The sequence below is a fragment of the Pristis pectinata genome, chromosome 3, assembly GCF_009764475.1.
Source record: "Pristis pectinata isolate sPriPec2 chromosome 3, sPriPec2.1.pri, whole genome shotgun sequence".
NCBI lineage: Eukaryota > Metazoa > Chordata > Chondrichthyes > Rhinopristiformes > Pristidae > Pristis > Pristis pectinata.
In genome coordinates, this window is record NC_067407.1 from 15,354,238 (window position 1) to 15,370,298 (window position 16,061).

General features: G+C 38.4%; 1 protein-coding gene across 1 annotated transcript in view; it reads left to right on the forward strand.

Moving 5' to 3' along the window:
• The window catches only part of fnbp1l (formin binding protein 1-like), an 85,520-nt gene extending 76,524 nt beyond the window's left edge, over positions 1 to 8,996 (forward strand). The window contains 3 exon segments of the mRNA XM_052012384.1: positions 3 to 118; positions 1,362 to 1,516; positions 5,049 to 8,996. Of these exon segments, the coding sequence (XP_051868344.1) occupies positions 3 to 118; positions 1,362 to 1,516; positions 5,049 to 5,227 (450 nt within the window). The 3' untranslated portion in view covers positions 5,228 to 8,996.
• The last annotated feature ends 7,065 nt before the right edge of the window (positions 8,997 to 16,061 follow it).

Here is a 16,061-nt window from a genome sequence, read left to right on the forward strand (position 1 = left end):
AGGCATGGCTTGTTGAGGTTGAAAAAACATCTGGAAGGGGGGATAGACGATTAAGTGGTGGTGCTGCATTTGAACGTCCTACTGAAACTAACCATCATGGAACTCCTGGGAGAGAGAGGTATGTATTCAACCACTAGTTGTTAATGGGTTTGGAACATCATTCACTAGGTAAAGAATATGAATTAGTTTTTGGTACATTTTTCTAAAGCAATCATTAACTTATTGACATAATTCACAAGCTGTGGTTGCTTTGATGAAGTATTTATTTTCATGCCCTTTTCGGCAAACTACTCAACAAAGATCAACTGAAAACAAAACAATTATTTTAACTCAATTGAAAACAAAAGTATTTCAACAACATTATACAGTAAATCCTGAACTGAGTCTGCTTACAAGCCTGTGCTTAATGTTCTCCAAATCAACAGGGGGTGGATAATTAAGAGTATTAAAGAAAGAATTACATTGTATCAATGAATATCAGTTTTAAAACAAGTAGTACTTGTTAATAATAGATTTTTTCTTTAAAACATTCGAGCAATCTGCAAGCATGTAAAAATGTCTTCCATTTTAGCACTGAACACATATAAAGTGGTATAATTACAGGGTGCACTATATCCCAATTAAATTGAACCTGTTATCAGCTAGCTGCGATTTGTAAAATCTGATTAGGTTTTGAGGCCTGCTTTCTGTAAACTATAGCAACCATTGCTGGTGTTAACATTGTATTCCAAAATAAAAATAATAAGAATTTGGGGTAATATGTTACAAGGCAGTAATGTCCAATGGCTGCTAATCCTTGGTGCTTGTAGTTTATACCCTCTGAATCTTTCTAACCTCTCAGACCTTGCATAAGTGATGTCAGCACCAGATAATGTCCATTCTTTAATGTATAGACTGTATAACATTTAAAATTCATTAAAGACTTTGTGCTGTTTAGAGATCGACTGTTTGAGACTAGCTTGCTGAACCAGTCCAGTCATTTTGAAGTTGTATGTGAGTTACAGCCATTGTTTCATGTTAATGTGGAGGTTGGGTGTTTGAGCAGTGTTCGTGGGTGAACGAACCTCTGAGTCACTCATTGAAGGTGAAACTTATTTAAAGTTCTAGCGTGTTATTGGCATTGATCTAACTATTAATTTAAAGAGTATTCTCTTAATCCTCTATTTTACAAAAATCTTAGACAAATAAATTTGATGCTGCTACTTCAAATCTAAGGATACATGAAAATTCCATGAATAACTTTCCTAATAGCTATATTTAAAATGCATCCAATTACTTTTAAGTCTAAATATTTACAGGCATTGATTTTGTTAAGTAAGTTTCTCATCAATAATTCCTGTTGTCTGACTTGCTTTCATCAGCCCTGATGGGAGCTATACAGATGATCCAAACCAAGAGCAGAGAGCACACCAGAGATATCCAGAACCACACCGTTCTGTTGAATTTGATGATGAATTTGAAGATGATGAACCTTTACCTGCTATTGGCCACTGCAAAGCTTTGTACCCGTTTGATGGTAAAACTCTTCAGTATGGTCTGAATTTTATGTGACTTTTCTTTTTGAAACCAAGTGTCTTGCCATCAAGGATAAGTTTTATTTGGTCTGTATTATTTATGAAAATTCTCAGCTCCATTCCCATCTTCCAAGGGCAAAACCATTTCAAGAATTTTTCTGTTTGACAATCCACAATGTAAACAACTGTAGTGACTATAAGGAAATGGAAGGGTATCTTCTATTTATTGAATCAACGGTATATATAGTTTAAGTTGGGCAGCTCTTTAGTAGATACTAGAGTTATAGAGCTCTACAGCATAGAAATGCGCCCCTTGGCCTAACTCATCCGTGCCGATCATGATGCCTATCTACACTAATCCCATTTGTCCGCTTTAGGTCTGTATCCCTCTAATCCTTTCCTATCCCATTTCCCATTATTGAGCGATCCAATACCAGAGGGCATGCATTTAAGGTGAGAGGGGGTAGGTTCAGAACAGGCGTGAGGGGTACGTTTTGTACTGAGAGAGTGGTGGATGCCTGGAATTTGTTGCCTGATTTGGGTGGTGGAGGCAAATTCTTTGGGGGCTTTTAAGAGGGGCTTGGATGGGCACATGAATGAGAGGAAAATGGAGGGATATGGGCATTCTGTAGGTAGGAGAGATTAGCTATGTTGGCACAACATTGTGGGCTGAAGGGCCTGTTCTGTTCTATGTTCCATCCAAGTACCCAACAAATGCCTTTTAAACGTAATTGTAACTACCTCTACCATCTCCTCTGGCAGCTCGTTCTATATGACCACCACCCTCTGTGTGGAAAAACTTCCCCCTCAAATCTCCTTTAAATTTCTTCTGTCTCATCTTAAACCTATGCCTTCCTGGTTCTATACACCCCTACCCTTGAAAAAAGACTCCAACTAACTGCACTATATATGCCCTTCATAATGTTGTAAACTTCTAATAGGTCACCCCTCAGCCTCCAATGCTCCAGTGAGAACAAACCCAGCCTGTGCAATCTCTCCTTGTAACTAAAGCCTTCCAGTCCAGGCAACATTCCGGTGAATCTCTTCTGCACTCTTTCTAATGCTACCACATCCTTCATGTAGTGTGGCGACCACAACTGTACACATTACTGTAAGTGCAGCGTTATCAATGCTTTGTACAGTTACATCATGATGTCCCATCTCTTGTATTCAATATCTTGGCCTATGAAGGCAAGCATGCCAAATGACTTCACTATCCTATCCAGCTATGTCGCCATTTTCAGGGTGCAAATTCATAGTTCGCTATGGTCTCTCTACAGTATATCAACACTGCTAAGGTCCCTGCCATGTAATACATATGTCCTGTCAGTATTTGACATCCCAAAATGCATTATCTCACACTTGTCTGGATTAAATTCCATCTGCCACAGCTCGCCCAGCTTTCCAGCTGATCTATATCCCTCTGTGTCCTTGGACAACCACTATCTACAACTCCACCAATTTCCGTGTCAGCAAACCTACTAATCATACCCCCTGCATTCTCATCCAAGTCATTTATATACATTACAAGCAACAAAGGTCCCAGCACCAATCCCTGTGTACACCACTCGATACAGATTTTTAATCAGAAAGACAAACCTCCATGACTGCTCTCTGCCTCCTATCATGGAGCCAATTTTGGATCCAGTTTGCCAATACACCTTGGATTCAATGTGCTTTAACGTTCTGGACCTACCATGTGGGATCTTGTCAAAAGCCTTGCTAAAGTCCATGCATACCACATCTACTGGCTTGCATGCATGAATTTTCTTAGTCACCTCCTTAATAGAAACTCATTTGGATTGATGGGACAGGATTTCCCCTGCACAAAACCATGCTGACTCCCCCTAATCAATCACTGCTTTTCCAAGTGAGCATAAATCCTGTTGCTTAAGGAAATTATGGGAAACATATTCCACTACTGATGGTAAGGCTCACAGTCTTGTAGTTTCCTGGCTTATCCCTACTACCCTTTTAGAATAAGGAACATTTACTATCCTCCAGTCTTCTGGACATTACCCAAGGGTAACAAAGATGAAAAATCTCCATCAGAGCATCAGCAGTCTCCTTCCTTGTTTTCCATAGCAGCCTGGGATAGATCCTGTTAGGCCCTGGGGATTTAACCACCTTAATGTGTGCCAGTATCTTTAACACTTCCTCTTTCCTGATACTAACATGTTCCAAAATAACAGTATACCCCTCCCATAACTCTCCATCCTCCACACCCTTCTCACTGGTGAATACCAATGCGAAGTATTCATTTAGGACCCCACTCATATCCCCTAGATTTCCACGTTGGTCCCTGAGGGAGCCCACTCTTTCCCTAGCTACCCTTTTGCTTCTAATATACATAGAAAAGGTTTTGGGATTTTCCCTAGTCCTGCTTGCCAAGGCTATTTTATGCTCTCCCAACAAGTTCTCTCCTATAATCCCCTATAAAGTTCCAAGGACTATGATTCAATTTTTAAAATCTGTACTGTCAGAATCTTGCTTCCTCCCTAGATGCATATGAACTATTCTAGGTAATCTAAAGACCAAAACTGAGATACCTTCTGTGACACACCAAATAGACCATTCAGATTTTCTGGTATATTGAGGATTGTATAGGTGCTACTTCCTACACCCGTAAAGAATTCAAATTCCAGTGTCTTTGCTGCCAGTTTCTACCCTGCTCTCTCTTTCACTTGGTCCAATTTTAACTCTTCCTTTTCTCAACTGCTCTATCTCCATGAAAGTGGGCAAGCTAGTGATTAATATCCATTACAAACCCACAGATTCTCACAGCTATCTAGACTATACCTCCTCCCTCCCTGCTTCATTACATTCTCTATTTCTCCAGCATTGTCATATGTGTTCTAATGAAAATGTGTTCTGTGTGTTTTAATTATCATATTGAACAGATGTGGTTGAGAGTTCTGTCCATTATGGTGGATGGGAAGCCACGCTTAAGGAAAAAGATGTCTTGGAAACACTTCCACATCAGTGTTTCCAAGACATCTTTTTCCTCAGACTTGGCTTCCCTTCTACCATAATGGACAGAACTCTCAACCACATCTGTTTAATGTGATAATTAAAAACCTTCGTCATTTGATACTCAGTATTGAAGTCCAAGTCTGTAGAATAAAGGGGTAGAGGAATTTGATATTGTCATTGATATATCCTAAACAGCCAGTGTTTCTAGTGCTTTCTGTTTACGTTTTCATATTTTCAGCATCTACAGTCTTTTTTGGCATTTGGCCCTTCCTCATTACTGTAGGGAAAATATTGTGACAGCTGCATTTGCTTGTATGTTTCCTACATGTCTGCTGAGAGGCTCAGTGTTCTATACATAATTGATTTTGAGTCTAATATTTGCTGTCATACAGACAAAAAGGACAATTTTTTTCAAGCAAGATCAAGAATGTTTATCTAATTGGATGGTTCTTCCAAGGGGCCAGCACAGCTACTATAGACAACTGCCCTGTCTCTGAGCTACAAGATTCTGTGAATTAATTATATTGCACTCAGACCTTTCTATATTTTTCCCTCTTGCAGGTCAAAATGAAGGGACGTTATCAATGCACGAAGGAGAGGTATTGTATGTTATTGAAGAAGATAAAGGCGATGGCTGGACAAGGGCACGGAAACAGAATGGACAAGAAGGCTATGTGCCAACATCATATGTAGATATTACTCTAGAGAAAAACAGTAAAGGTGCAGTGACCTACATATAAATATAAGCAGCTGAAATCCGATCATAGTCATGGGGAAAATGAATTAATTTAAAATTAAAGGAATAGTGAAGGAGCATCAAGAATATGAATTCTTATACTTTGTGTTCCTATTACATAACTCTTTGTTCACCATGTGAGCTGAGCTAATTAATTGATTTTTTTCTTAAAAGTTAAATTTTGTGCATGAATGCAGACCCTGAGTTATTCCATGACATAGTATTTGGAAACTGTTGACCTCTAGTATTGTTACATGATACTATTAATCTTTTCCATTATTCCTGTTGCCTTAACCTTTGTAAATATGTATATAGGTGAAGGGTCTTGGTATTTTCTACTTTTTTTTAATTGATTATTGAAGCTTTTTGGAATTTTTATTAGAATATAAACTTTTAGCTTGACAAGTATGTGGATTTACGAACTAAAAGTCCTTTTCTTTATTTGTTACTTTTTAGCAAAAAGTTTTATAAGTGATCAATAATTTTGAGTATTGATGCTGGGGAGGCACATTAAAGTGTTTATCACATTCCTGTTTCATTTTTTAAGAATGGAAGAATCTGTATTTTACTGCGCTAATATTGCTTGAGAATTATTTTGCCAGTTACCAAAATGAAAATCTGATGATGGCTGATTTAATATAATATCTTTCAAAGCTTGGGTACAATTTTGTTGTACTTTTGGGATTATATGGTTAAAAAGTTCTACCATATAATTTAAGAGCATTTTTCCTGTTACCTTTAATTAATTATCTTTTGTTTGTCCCAGCTGAATTTAGTAATGGTGCTTTCTTTCTTTCTCCCTGGACTGCAGGTTCCTGAATTGGTCTTTGGGTTCTTGAAACTTTGGGCGAGGCATTGAAGGAGGTTGCATGCAGCTGTTTTCTGGGGTGGGAAAAACGTAATTGCTAAAAGATTGAGGCTGGTAGATCAGGAGGGAGGAGGAAACTGCATGTTTGATGATGGTTGATTTTGCCACTAACACAATTAACACCATTCTAACTACAATTCATATGGTACCTGGTGAATCAACAGTACAGTATTTCATAGGTCTTTATCAATGCCAAAGGTTTATCTACCCAAGTGAAGTATTTACAGATTGACTTCACCATCAGATGGTATTTTAAAAACATAGTCTGCCTGTGCCATCCTCCATGCTCGCCCCAACGTGCTATTGCATGCTTTTGTAAATCACACTAAATATTGATTTTAGAGATGTCTAGACTGTACTGTGTTTGGCCTGTTTTGTTGATGTGCAATCCCTATGTTATCTAGCATAATCCCTCCTAAACGTTTCACATTTGTAGTTCCATCCCATTTTTCATTTGTGCTGCTATCAGTACTGCATGGAAATAGTGGCGTGTTGATTGCCAGTGTTGAAGATCTCTGACAAAACAGTAGGTGCAACTTTTCACTGTTAGTGTACAGTTTATGAATTCTCCTCCCTCCTTGCTTTTGGCCTGCATTTTGTTTTGAGAATTGGATTAATCATTGATGACTAAGAGTCAATGGAAACGCAACTGAAAACAGCATGTGGCTTCAGGAAAACTAAATGGCCCACTGTGAAGAGACATTTGGGCAGAAACCATGTGAGATGTACATCGTGAGCTCTTTGAAGACACCCAGCCACTTATTTTACCACTATCTCATAGTACAGCTGCTGCCTTAAATCAACTATTTTACAGAAGAGTGCCTAAATCCGCTGACTGCCATTGTTTCCAATAGTATCACACAAGGCTTACATTTGCAAGTGTATGGCAGCTCATCAATTTTGACTGACTTGTATATTCTGTCGGTACTTCAGCTACTGATGTAGTAGACCTAGTATACAAATGTATTATAAGGTACCAGAGGAAGTGTGCAACTAATCTTTCAGTCATATTTATATTGTTTTTAAATACTAAAGATTTGTATTGGTTAACTAAATTGATTTGAAATGAATGGTTTTTTTTAAATTAGAGTTCGTAATGTTTTTCATTCTGGTCAACTCTTAGGAATAACTTTTTAGTTCATGCGAAGCTCTGGTTTAATGAGAACAGCTGTGCAGGTGCTGTAATCTGGAGTGGCCTCAAGTCATCGTGTGGATTTATTGACTCTTGTGGATATTGTGAATAATCTAACCCATACGCACTTTTATCAATTTGAGTAACAACATAAGTGTAGATATTAAATTCTCCAGGATACTCTAGACTGCTTGAAAAGCAAACTTTGTTCTTCTGCTGAAATCCTTAGTCAACCTGTGATCTGAACTGTACTTTTATTGTAATAAATATATAATCTCTGCCTAATTCAAATCCAACAACCAAGGAACCAACATTTCTCAAATTTGAGTTTTTCATTTTTGGGTTACTTGAAATGGAGTTTCTTCAAATGAAAGAAAAAGAGTGTTCTCAGCAATACCTTTTGAAGTAAAGGGTTTTGTGATTTATAGTACAATGTAATTGATGCTGCAAAGAAACCCATTATTGGTTGGAAAAACTGAATCCTAGGTACTAATGAACAGTCATGTAGACTGTGGAAATATGATTTAGTGCTTTGTTTGCTACTATTAATTAAGTTTCCTGTATAGAAATTACAAATGTGAAACTATCTTCTGTCCTGAAAAATGTATAATTTGCTGGAAACCTATTTACTTTTAGACTTCAGTCAAACAATATTTTGCAATGTTTCTTGTCCAAATTGCACATGCTGACCACATAAAGCATTATCTGACTAATACCTGATATTTTTTTTACTATGGTTAATGATACCATTTTTTTGAAGCTTAAAAAAAAATGACGAACCTTTTCATTGCAATAAAAAAGGAAGACATTGTGTAGCAGAAAATTATTCTTCCTGTTACACCGAGTTCCTGGAAAATAACTATAAATTGTGGCAGACTGATTGCACATGAAAATCAGCTGTGATGACCTTAAAATGTTGTGGAAAACTTGGTTTAAATGAATCTCAAAAGCTGTATTTAAAAAAAAACATGAAATATACATGCTTTCTTGTAATAAGCATGTGTATTTTTAAAGATTCATCAAATTAGTAGATGAATTCCCTGCAACCTGGTGGCACATTTTTTTTATTGTACATTAAGTAAACCACTGAAAATATTGACAATGGTATGCAATCTCCCAAGTAGGCACTGTATAATCTGAGTTGTCGTAATTTATATAGCAAATTAACTGTGAAAGTGCTAGAATGTGATAGAAAATATACTCTTTCCATAGCTGTAAATCTGCAGTTAGGTAACTGGAGCAAACTGTTACCAGTTTGTAATGGTGTAATGCTTTTGCTTTGTATGTAATTTTAGATGCTGCTTTTTCTGTGAGTAAAATTACAAGTATGGGTACAGAGGCGAACAACTGAAGGAGGGTTTTTTTCTTGCACATTATCTTAAAAAAAATTCAAGTTGTATACAGTGTCACTGATAAATTGTCAGGCAAAGTAGAATGTAGAACGAGAAGCAGTCAAGGTTTTGAATTAATAACCTTCATGCACATGTTAATTTTTGATTGTTTTTTTTAAAAAAAGCTGTTAAGATGCTGTTTAAAATACTTTCCTGTTGAGAACTGTTAAATAAATTAATGTATTCCAAAGAGTTTTGTCATATTTAAGTACCTGTTATATTAACTGTTTCTGTTTCCTTTTTAAAATTAAATCAGTTTTGATAATACTCCTGGAAACGCTCTTAACAGCAGTGGCTGTGTTTGTATGAGGTTTGGTTGTGGCATTTGGTATTCCTGCCAGTAATCTCTGTTTGAAAACAATAAATTTGTGAATACTGAAAAAGGTCAGACTTGGCCAGGATGCCCTAAAAAAAAATTGGTTGTCTAGTTCACAGATGAATGGAAATTTGCAAAGGTTCTATCAATTAAACCAAAAAAAACTTGGTCTTCAGGATAGGAGGGAAAAGCCATGGATGTTGGCCACTGTTCTGTGGTGTCTGGAGTCAGAAGACTGAGAGATCAATGCTAAGAGATTTAGCAGATGTTCTAGACTAGTATTTCTTGTGTACAAGGCAGTATTGGAATGTGGGTTATGACTGCTATTTCAGGTGGTTGTAAAAGGTCCCCTAACACCATTTGAAGAAGAGTACGGAAGGGATGTCCTTTATCCAACACAAGCCCAATTATCTTATTGTTTATTGCTCTTTGGGGGAATCTTTGCACAAATTGGTTGTTGTGTAAGTGCATCAAACAGTCACCATGTTTCAAAAGTTAGGAACATTCCGAGGTGATCAAAGGTGCCACTCGCAAACAAATGCAACTTTTCCTTAAATCATTGTATATGAATTGCTGTGGCAGTCACTGGTGAGAAATTTCACATTAAGTATGCAGGCTTGTGAAAGAATATCATACTTAATCACAGTGGTGGTTTGGGAGAACAGAGCTGGACTATGGGACTGGCGAATAACTTGCCTGATGTGGCATCGCTACATGTACTTCGATTTTGTGCATCAGCAAGTATGCAAAGAATGAGTATTTTAAAATGGCACACAAAATTAGTTGTAGCTTGATAATGTAATCCAGGGCTTTTGTGACAAACCTTGAGTAGACTATTTACATTGCACTATGCGGCATAGCCATTCATTGCAACACAATTGTTATATGATCAGTGTATGTTCAAGTTTATAGTTAAGGCTATTATTCCTTATTGTAATACTAAAAACTCTACAAGCTGTAGAGTTTACGCTTTTTCTTGCTGCCTACATGTCTAAATTTCTGCCAGGGTGTGAGTTTCTAAAAAAAAGATGCACAAAGAGCTCCCCCTGATGGACTTACGGTCAAGGATGCATTACAGACTAGAAGTTCCCAGGCCAATTCTCAATCCACATTAACTGGCTAATTGAGACTCTAATTACATTCAGCATGCCTGACCCCAGATTCCTGAACCAGGCACTCTAATCTGAGCTCCATCTCTGGAAAAGATTACCAAATGGATAAGGAAATAATTCAAGGATGTTCTCAAAGCCTCCTCTTCAAAAAAAAATGCAGTGTTTCCACTGACTCCTCTGAAGCCCTGGCCCCTGAATGCTGAAAGTGGAGAAGGAGCTTTTGAGATGACCGCTGATCACCTCAAGTTCCAGGATCAGCAGGACATGGAATCCCAGTGTTAACAGCGGAAGGAGTGTACTGCTTCACAAGCTACCCACCTGGGGTCCCCATCAGATATCTCTTACCCCATCTGTGGTAGAATCTGCAGATCCCACTTTGGCCTCATCAGCCACCTCAGAACTCGTAGAACTGAAATGGAATCAAGTCATCCTCTATTCTGAGGGACCACCTAAGAGCGAGGAGTTGACTGGTAGCTATTGCCAAGGCAGCAGTTTGCTTCGGTTTCCATATGGCTTCAGAGGGTGAAATCTGACCGATTCCTGTGAGAATTAGGCTTGTTTAAATTTAAGCTTTTGTTGACAGTGTTGACAATGGAAACCCATCCTGTCTGTATGTGATTGTCAAAGGAGCTGAAACTAATGTCACAATCTGTGTTTTCCATCCTAAACCCTTCACTAAAGTATGGGGTATTGGACTTATTGCACTGCCCCTACTCTCACCCTGGCAAATGTCAAACCAAGGACCAGGGTCTCATCACACTTTCAGCGCCAACATCTTTTTTTCTAATTCCAGATGATTACTGTGCAGGTGGCCCATTGTGTTCATGCCACCTCTTCACTAAAACAATGCAGTATTCATTCTGCTTTCCTTGCTTTGCCCAGGACAGTTCTTCTGCTTTCACTCTTTCGTTAAAAAAAAACAGTGGTCTCCACTTCAATGAAATGGATGCCCATGTAAAAAATGCCACTGGGGGTTAGGAGAAATGTCTTTCCACTGAGGGTTGCTGGAGTGGTTGGCATAGACAGTGGAGTCTCTTAAGGGGAAGTTGTATATTTCTCAGCTGTAAATACTTATAGGGAGAAAGTGCAGCTTTTGAACTATTTTTTGTTTAGTAAAAAGCTGTCACAGATATGCAGAATGGCCAGATTTTTTGTTTCATTCCAGCTGCTTTTGTTGAGCTTGTTTCTTGAACCACTGTATGTTGCAAAATTATCATTGTGACATTCATTGCTTGCATGTTTTGTAGTTAAAATCTCTTGCCTCCAGGATGACTTGACTTTGTCTCAGTACCTGAATTGTTTCAAGCTTCTAGTTTTCTGCTGAATATTCCCTAAATTCTTGTATCACCTTATTTCTGCAATTTATGATGAGGTAGTTGCTATTATACTTACTGACAATGAATTACTGAGTTTTTCTCAGTTACCTATGCAGTTTTCTTCTACAAGGTAAATTAAAATACATGAAAATAAAGTCATTTAGCAGGTGATGTTTAATTTTGGGGAGGTAGAGATGGAACTCTAAACAGATTGAGAACATGGACTGTGATTGAACTGAATAGAGTGCGATTTTTTTTCTTGCTACTGCAAGTTGAATTTGACATGGTCACCACAAAGCTACACTTGGCTCTTAAACATGTCTTTAATTCAGTAGGGAACTTTCTATTTCCATATATCCCAGCTTTCACTTGTGAACTTTGCCTCTCCCAGCTTCCAGTAACAAACAACTGAAATGCATTCAACCTATAAGAACACAGACTGAAATAGATGTCCAATTCGGATGATATTCACAATATGTTATTAATGAGGCCTTGGGAATCCATTTTATCCTAGCAGCAGGCAACAGCCCATTTCTTTTATCTGTCCCATGCCCTGCTCAGTGAAAGCCAAGATCACAATTCATCCTACGTTCAGCTTCTTGGCCCAGTGATCCCATCTCCTTGTACATTGGAGATATTGATTACCTACAGCAGTGCACCTCAAAGCATTGGAGGAACACACTAATGTTGTCTCTGAAAATCCTCCAAGTTCATTGGTATTTTAACTGAAGCAATATATGTATCCTCACCCAAGCTAACAGCCCTAACATTGAGGCTGTGATGATATTCAACCAACTCCAGTGGACAAGCCACATCAACTACATGCCTGATCCCAGAATCCTAAAATAAGCACTGTAGTCAGAGCTCTTGTACATGGAGCATAGAACACAGCACAGGAACAGGCCCTTCGGCCCACGATGTTGTGCTGAACTAATTAAATGTAATTAAAAGCCTATAGGTCCTTCTGCCTACATGTCCTAATCCTTCCATTCTCTGCATGGTCATGTGCCTATCTAAGAGCCTCTTAAAAGCCTCTTAAAAGCCTCTGTCATATTTGCCTCCACTACCACGCCTGGCAGAGCATTCCAGGCACCCTGATATGGCAAGACATTTTCAAGAGACAGAAATCATTTCAAGGGTGTTTTCAAAGTCTTCCTGAAGAAATGTCATAACCTCATCAGGAATCCCTTGCCCTTTTACTACTATCAAAGATCATGGAACAGTACAGCACAGGAATAGGCCTTTCAGCCCAGCATATCTGCACCATCCGTGATGCTAATCTAAACTCATCCCATCTGCCAGCACATAGTTCCCTGCCTATTCACCTACCTGTCTAAATGCCTCTTAAACGTTGCCATTGTATCTGCTTCTACCAACTCTCTTTGAGTAGGTTCAAGGCATATATCAGTGTCTTTTTTTAACAAAAAAAAAGCCTCACAAATCTTTTAAACTTTCCCCCTCTCACCTCAAACCTATGCCCTCTAGTATTTGACATTCCTGTCCAGGGGACTGGCTACCTACCCTATCTACGCCTCATTATTTTATATACTTCTATCAGATCACCTTTTGGCCTCCAGCGTTCCAGAGAAAACAATCCAAGTTTGTCCAACCTCTCCTTATAGCTAATACATTCCAATCCAAGCAACATCCTGGTGAATCTCTTCTGCACCCTCTCCAAAGCCGCCACATCCTTCCTATATGCAGTGACCAGAATTGTACACAGTACTCTAAATGTGGCCTATGTTACGGACTCAGTGAAAGTCCCTTTAAGATAGAGAGTGTGTGTGTATGTGTGTGTGGGGCGTGCTTACGTCAATAGAAGATAAAGGACGTAATGACGTTGTAGAAGTCAGAAGAAGAAGAAGGAGAGAGAGAGAGAAGGGAGAGAGACACCAGCCTGCTTGTTTTCTCTATCGATGGATGAGAAACAATAACTGTGTTTGCCACTGAAATCCATGTATGGAAGTTGGAAGTAATCCAGTGGAGTTCACTTTGTTGCTGACCTGTAGAAGGAAACAGGTATTTGTGTGTGGACGACCACGATTCGGATGCTTTTGGGGGTGAGGAAGTCACTACCGAGTAAACACTGAAGTGTCGTTTGGGTTCCATCGTGGAACATTTGGATTTCATAAGTACTCTCTCTATGTTTCTCTACGTCTACGTCTTATCTTCAGACAATGGTGGTTGTTGAAGAAGCCCTTGCTCATGTTTCACCTTATGGCTTGCAGAACTGAACTTTAAGAACCATTCCGGAACTTGGAGTTTGGGACTTTGTCACACACACACACGACCAGTTTAGTTTTGGGGTTAACGTTCGAGGTTTAACATTTTTGAATTCTAACATATTTTACGTATTATCATAAGTAGTAATTAATAAAATAGTTTTTAACACTAAATCATGCTCAGTGTGTTTCTTTTGTTGCTGGTTCGTGACACCTAACCAAAGTTTTATACAGCTGCAAGATGACTTCCCAGCTTTTATACTCGGCACCCTGACCGATGACGGAAAGCATGCTGTGTCATGCCTTTATCACTCTATTGATTTGTGTTGCCACTTTCAGGGAGATATGAACTTGCACCCCAAGATCCCCCGGTACATCAGTGCTTTTAAGAGTACTGTCAGTTTCTGTATACCTTCCTCTTGCATTTGAATTCCCTAAATGCATTACCTCACACTTGTCCAGATTAACCTCCGTCTGCCATTTCTCCACCCAAATATCCAACTGATCCATATTCTGCTGTATCCTTTGACAACCTTCCTCGCTTTTCACAATTCCACCAATTTTTATAAGATCTTTAAACTTACTAATCAGACCCACCTACATTTTCATCTAAATCCTATAAAGGCACAGGTCCTAGCACTGATTCTGACCTCCAGTCGGAAAAACACCCCTCTAACACGATCCTCTGTCTCCTATGGCCAAGCCAATTTTGGATCCAAGATCACCTCAGATCTCTGAAGGGAGCACAACATCTGAAACAACCCAAAAGGTGGTAAAGGTGCTTCAGGTCCATGAACTTTCAAGAGGTGGGATGGGAGGATGTCTGGTTGAGTTGGGTGTTGGAATCTGTAGTTAATTATAAGCATACACATCCCCATGACATCTCTTCTAACCGGGCACATTGCAGCCTGCGTGGCTCGCCATTGAATTAAACAATTTCAGATAATCTGCCTATTCAGTATGTGTCAAAACTGGCCAGTTTTGATGAAAGATCATCAAACTGCAATACTGTATTAACTTTTTCTTTCCACAGATACTGCCTGAACTGTTTGGTATTTCTAGTATTTATTTTAGTTCAGATTTCTATCAACTGTAGTGATTTGTATCTGACAGTTCTGGCAATTATTTTTTTCTTCTTGCTCTCGTCATTCATCCCCTCTTGTTCATCCAATACTTATGCATCTGGAATTCTTATGCAACCAGCAAGAATTTCAATGAATAGAAGATTGCTTTATGAAAATAAGCACAAACAGCAAATTTTATTTCAAGTGTTATGCAAAATAAGTGTGAAGACTTTTTGTTTCTGTATAAAGGCAGTGCAGTTGTAAGCTGATTAGCAGTAACAACCTTGGAAGATTAGGCACTTCATGTAATGGTAAGTACAGTGATTCATTTGAATTTTTACTGTATTTTACATTACTGTCTAGCCTTAAAATATGGCATTTGCAGCATAAAGCATTGTTATTTAAAAAAGTAAGGAGGTGACAAATTTTGGCAGTTTATTTAAAGGTTTATGCGTAGAATACTAGTGTGTGATAGTATTTTTGTTTTGAGCAATACTCATGCAACTGGCACATTCATGCAGCCAGCATCCCGTATTTCCCTTTTGAATTATACATTCTTAAAATAGCGGAGCAGGCTTGAGGAGCTAAATGGTCCACCTCTGCATCTGTTTGTTGTGTCCTTGTATTTAAACAATCTGCACACCTGCTGTTTAAAGCACCAAATACCCTACCTATAGGATGTCTGTGCATTCTGCATAGAACACAGCCATTTAAGAACCTACAGAACTGGAGTGGAAGTAAGTCATCTTGACCACGAGGGACTGCCTGAGGAGAGAACAGGCAGGTGGGAGGAAAAAGTGTGAATACCAAAAAAAAAATGCTAGCATCTGAGTAATGTGTTAAGTACCACAGAAACATAATTAATTTTGTATGCAAAAGAAAAGTGCAAACTGTGAGAAGCAAAAATATTGGAATACAAATGAGATGCACAAAGGCTTGCTCAAAGAACTGAAGTAACAGAGAGACCATGGTAAGTCAAGCAAATGAGACTGAATGTAAAGGTTTAACAGGGTAGAGACAGATAAAGGTAAGCAAGGGAATGCAGAGAGGGAGTCTGAACAGATTGCACTTAAAGCATATTAAGGGAAAATATTTATAAATGAACAGTGCACCATAGATCAGAGTTACATGTTTACGTATTGCATGATATACATGAACCAGAGGAGAGTCATTCTAACTAAATGATGATGTGAAATAAAGGCAATATCTAGTTGTACCAACCCCCATTTTAAATGATTTTCCTCCTGCAATTAAAAGAAAAATTAGGTGTGAGAGATGTTTAACAGAGCTTAACATCATGTGTTTGACATTTATCTAAAATGTCCAAAATTACCACTATGTCCCAAGTCCTTTCATCTGCTATCAGGGATGCCACAGGATATTCACTGATATGTCTATGTTGTGGAAAGGGCAAAAT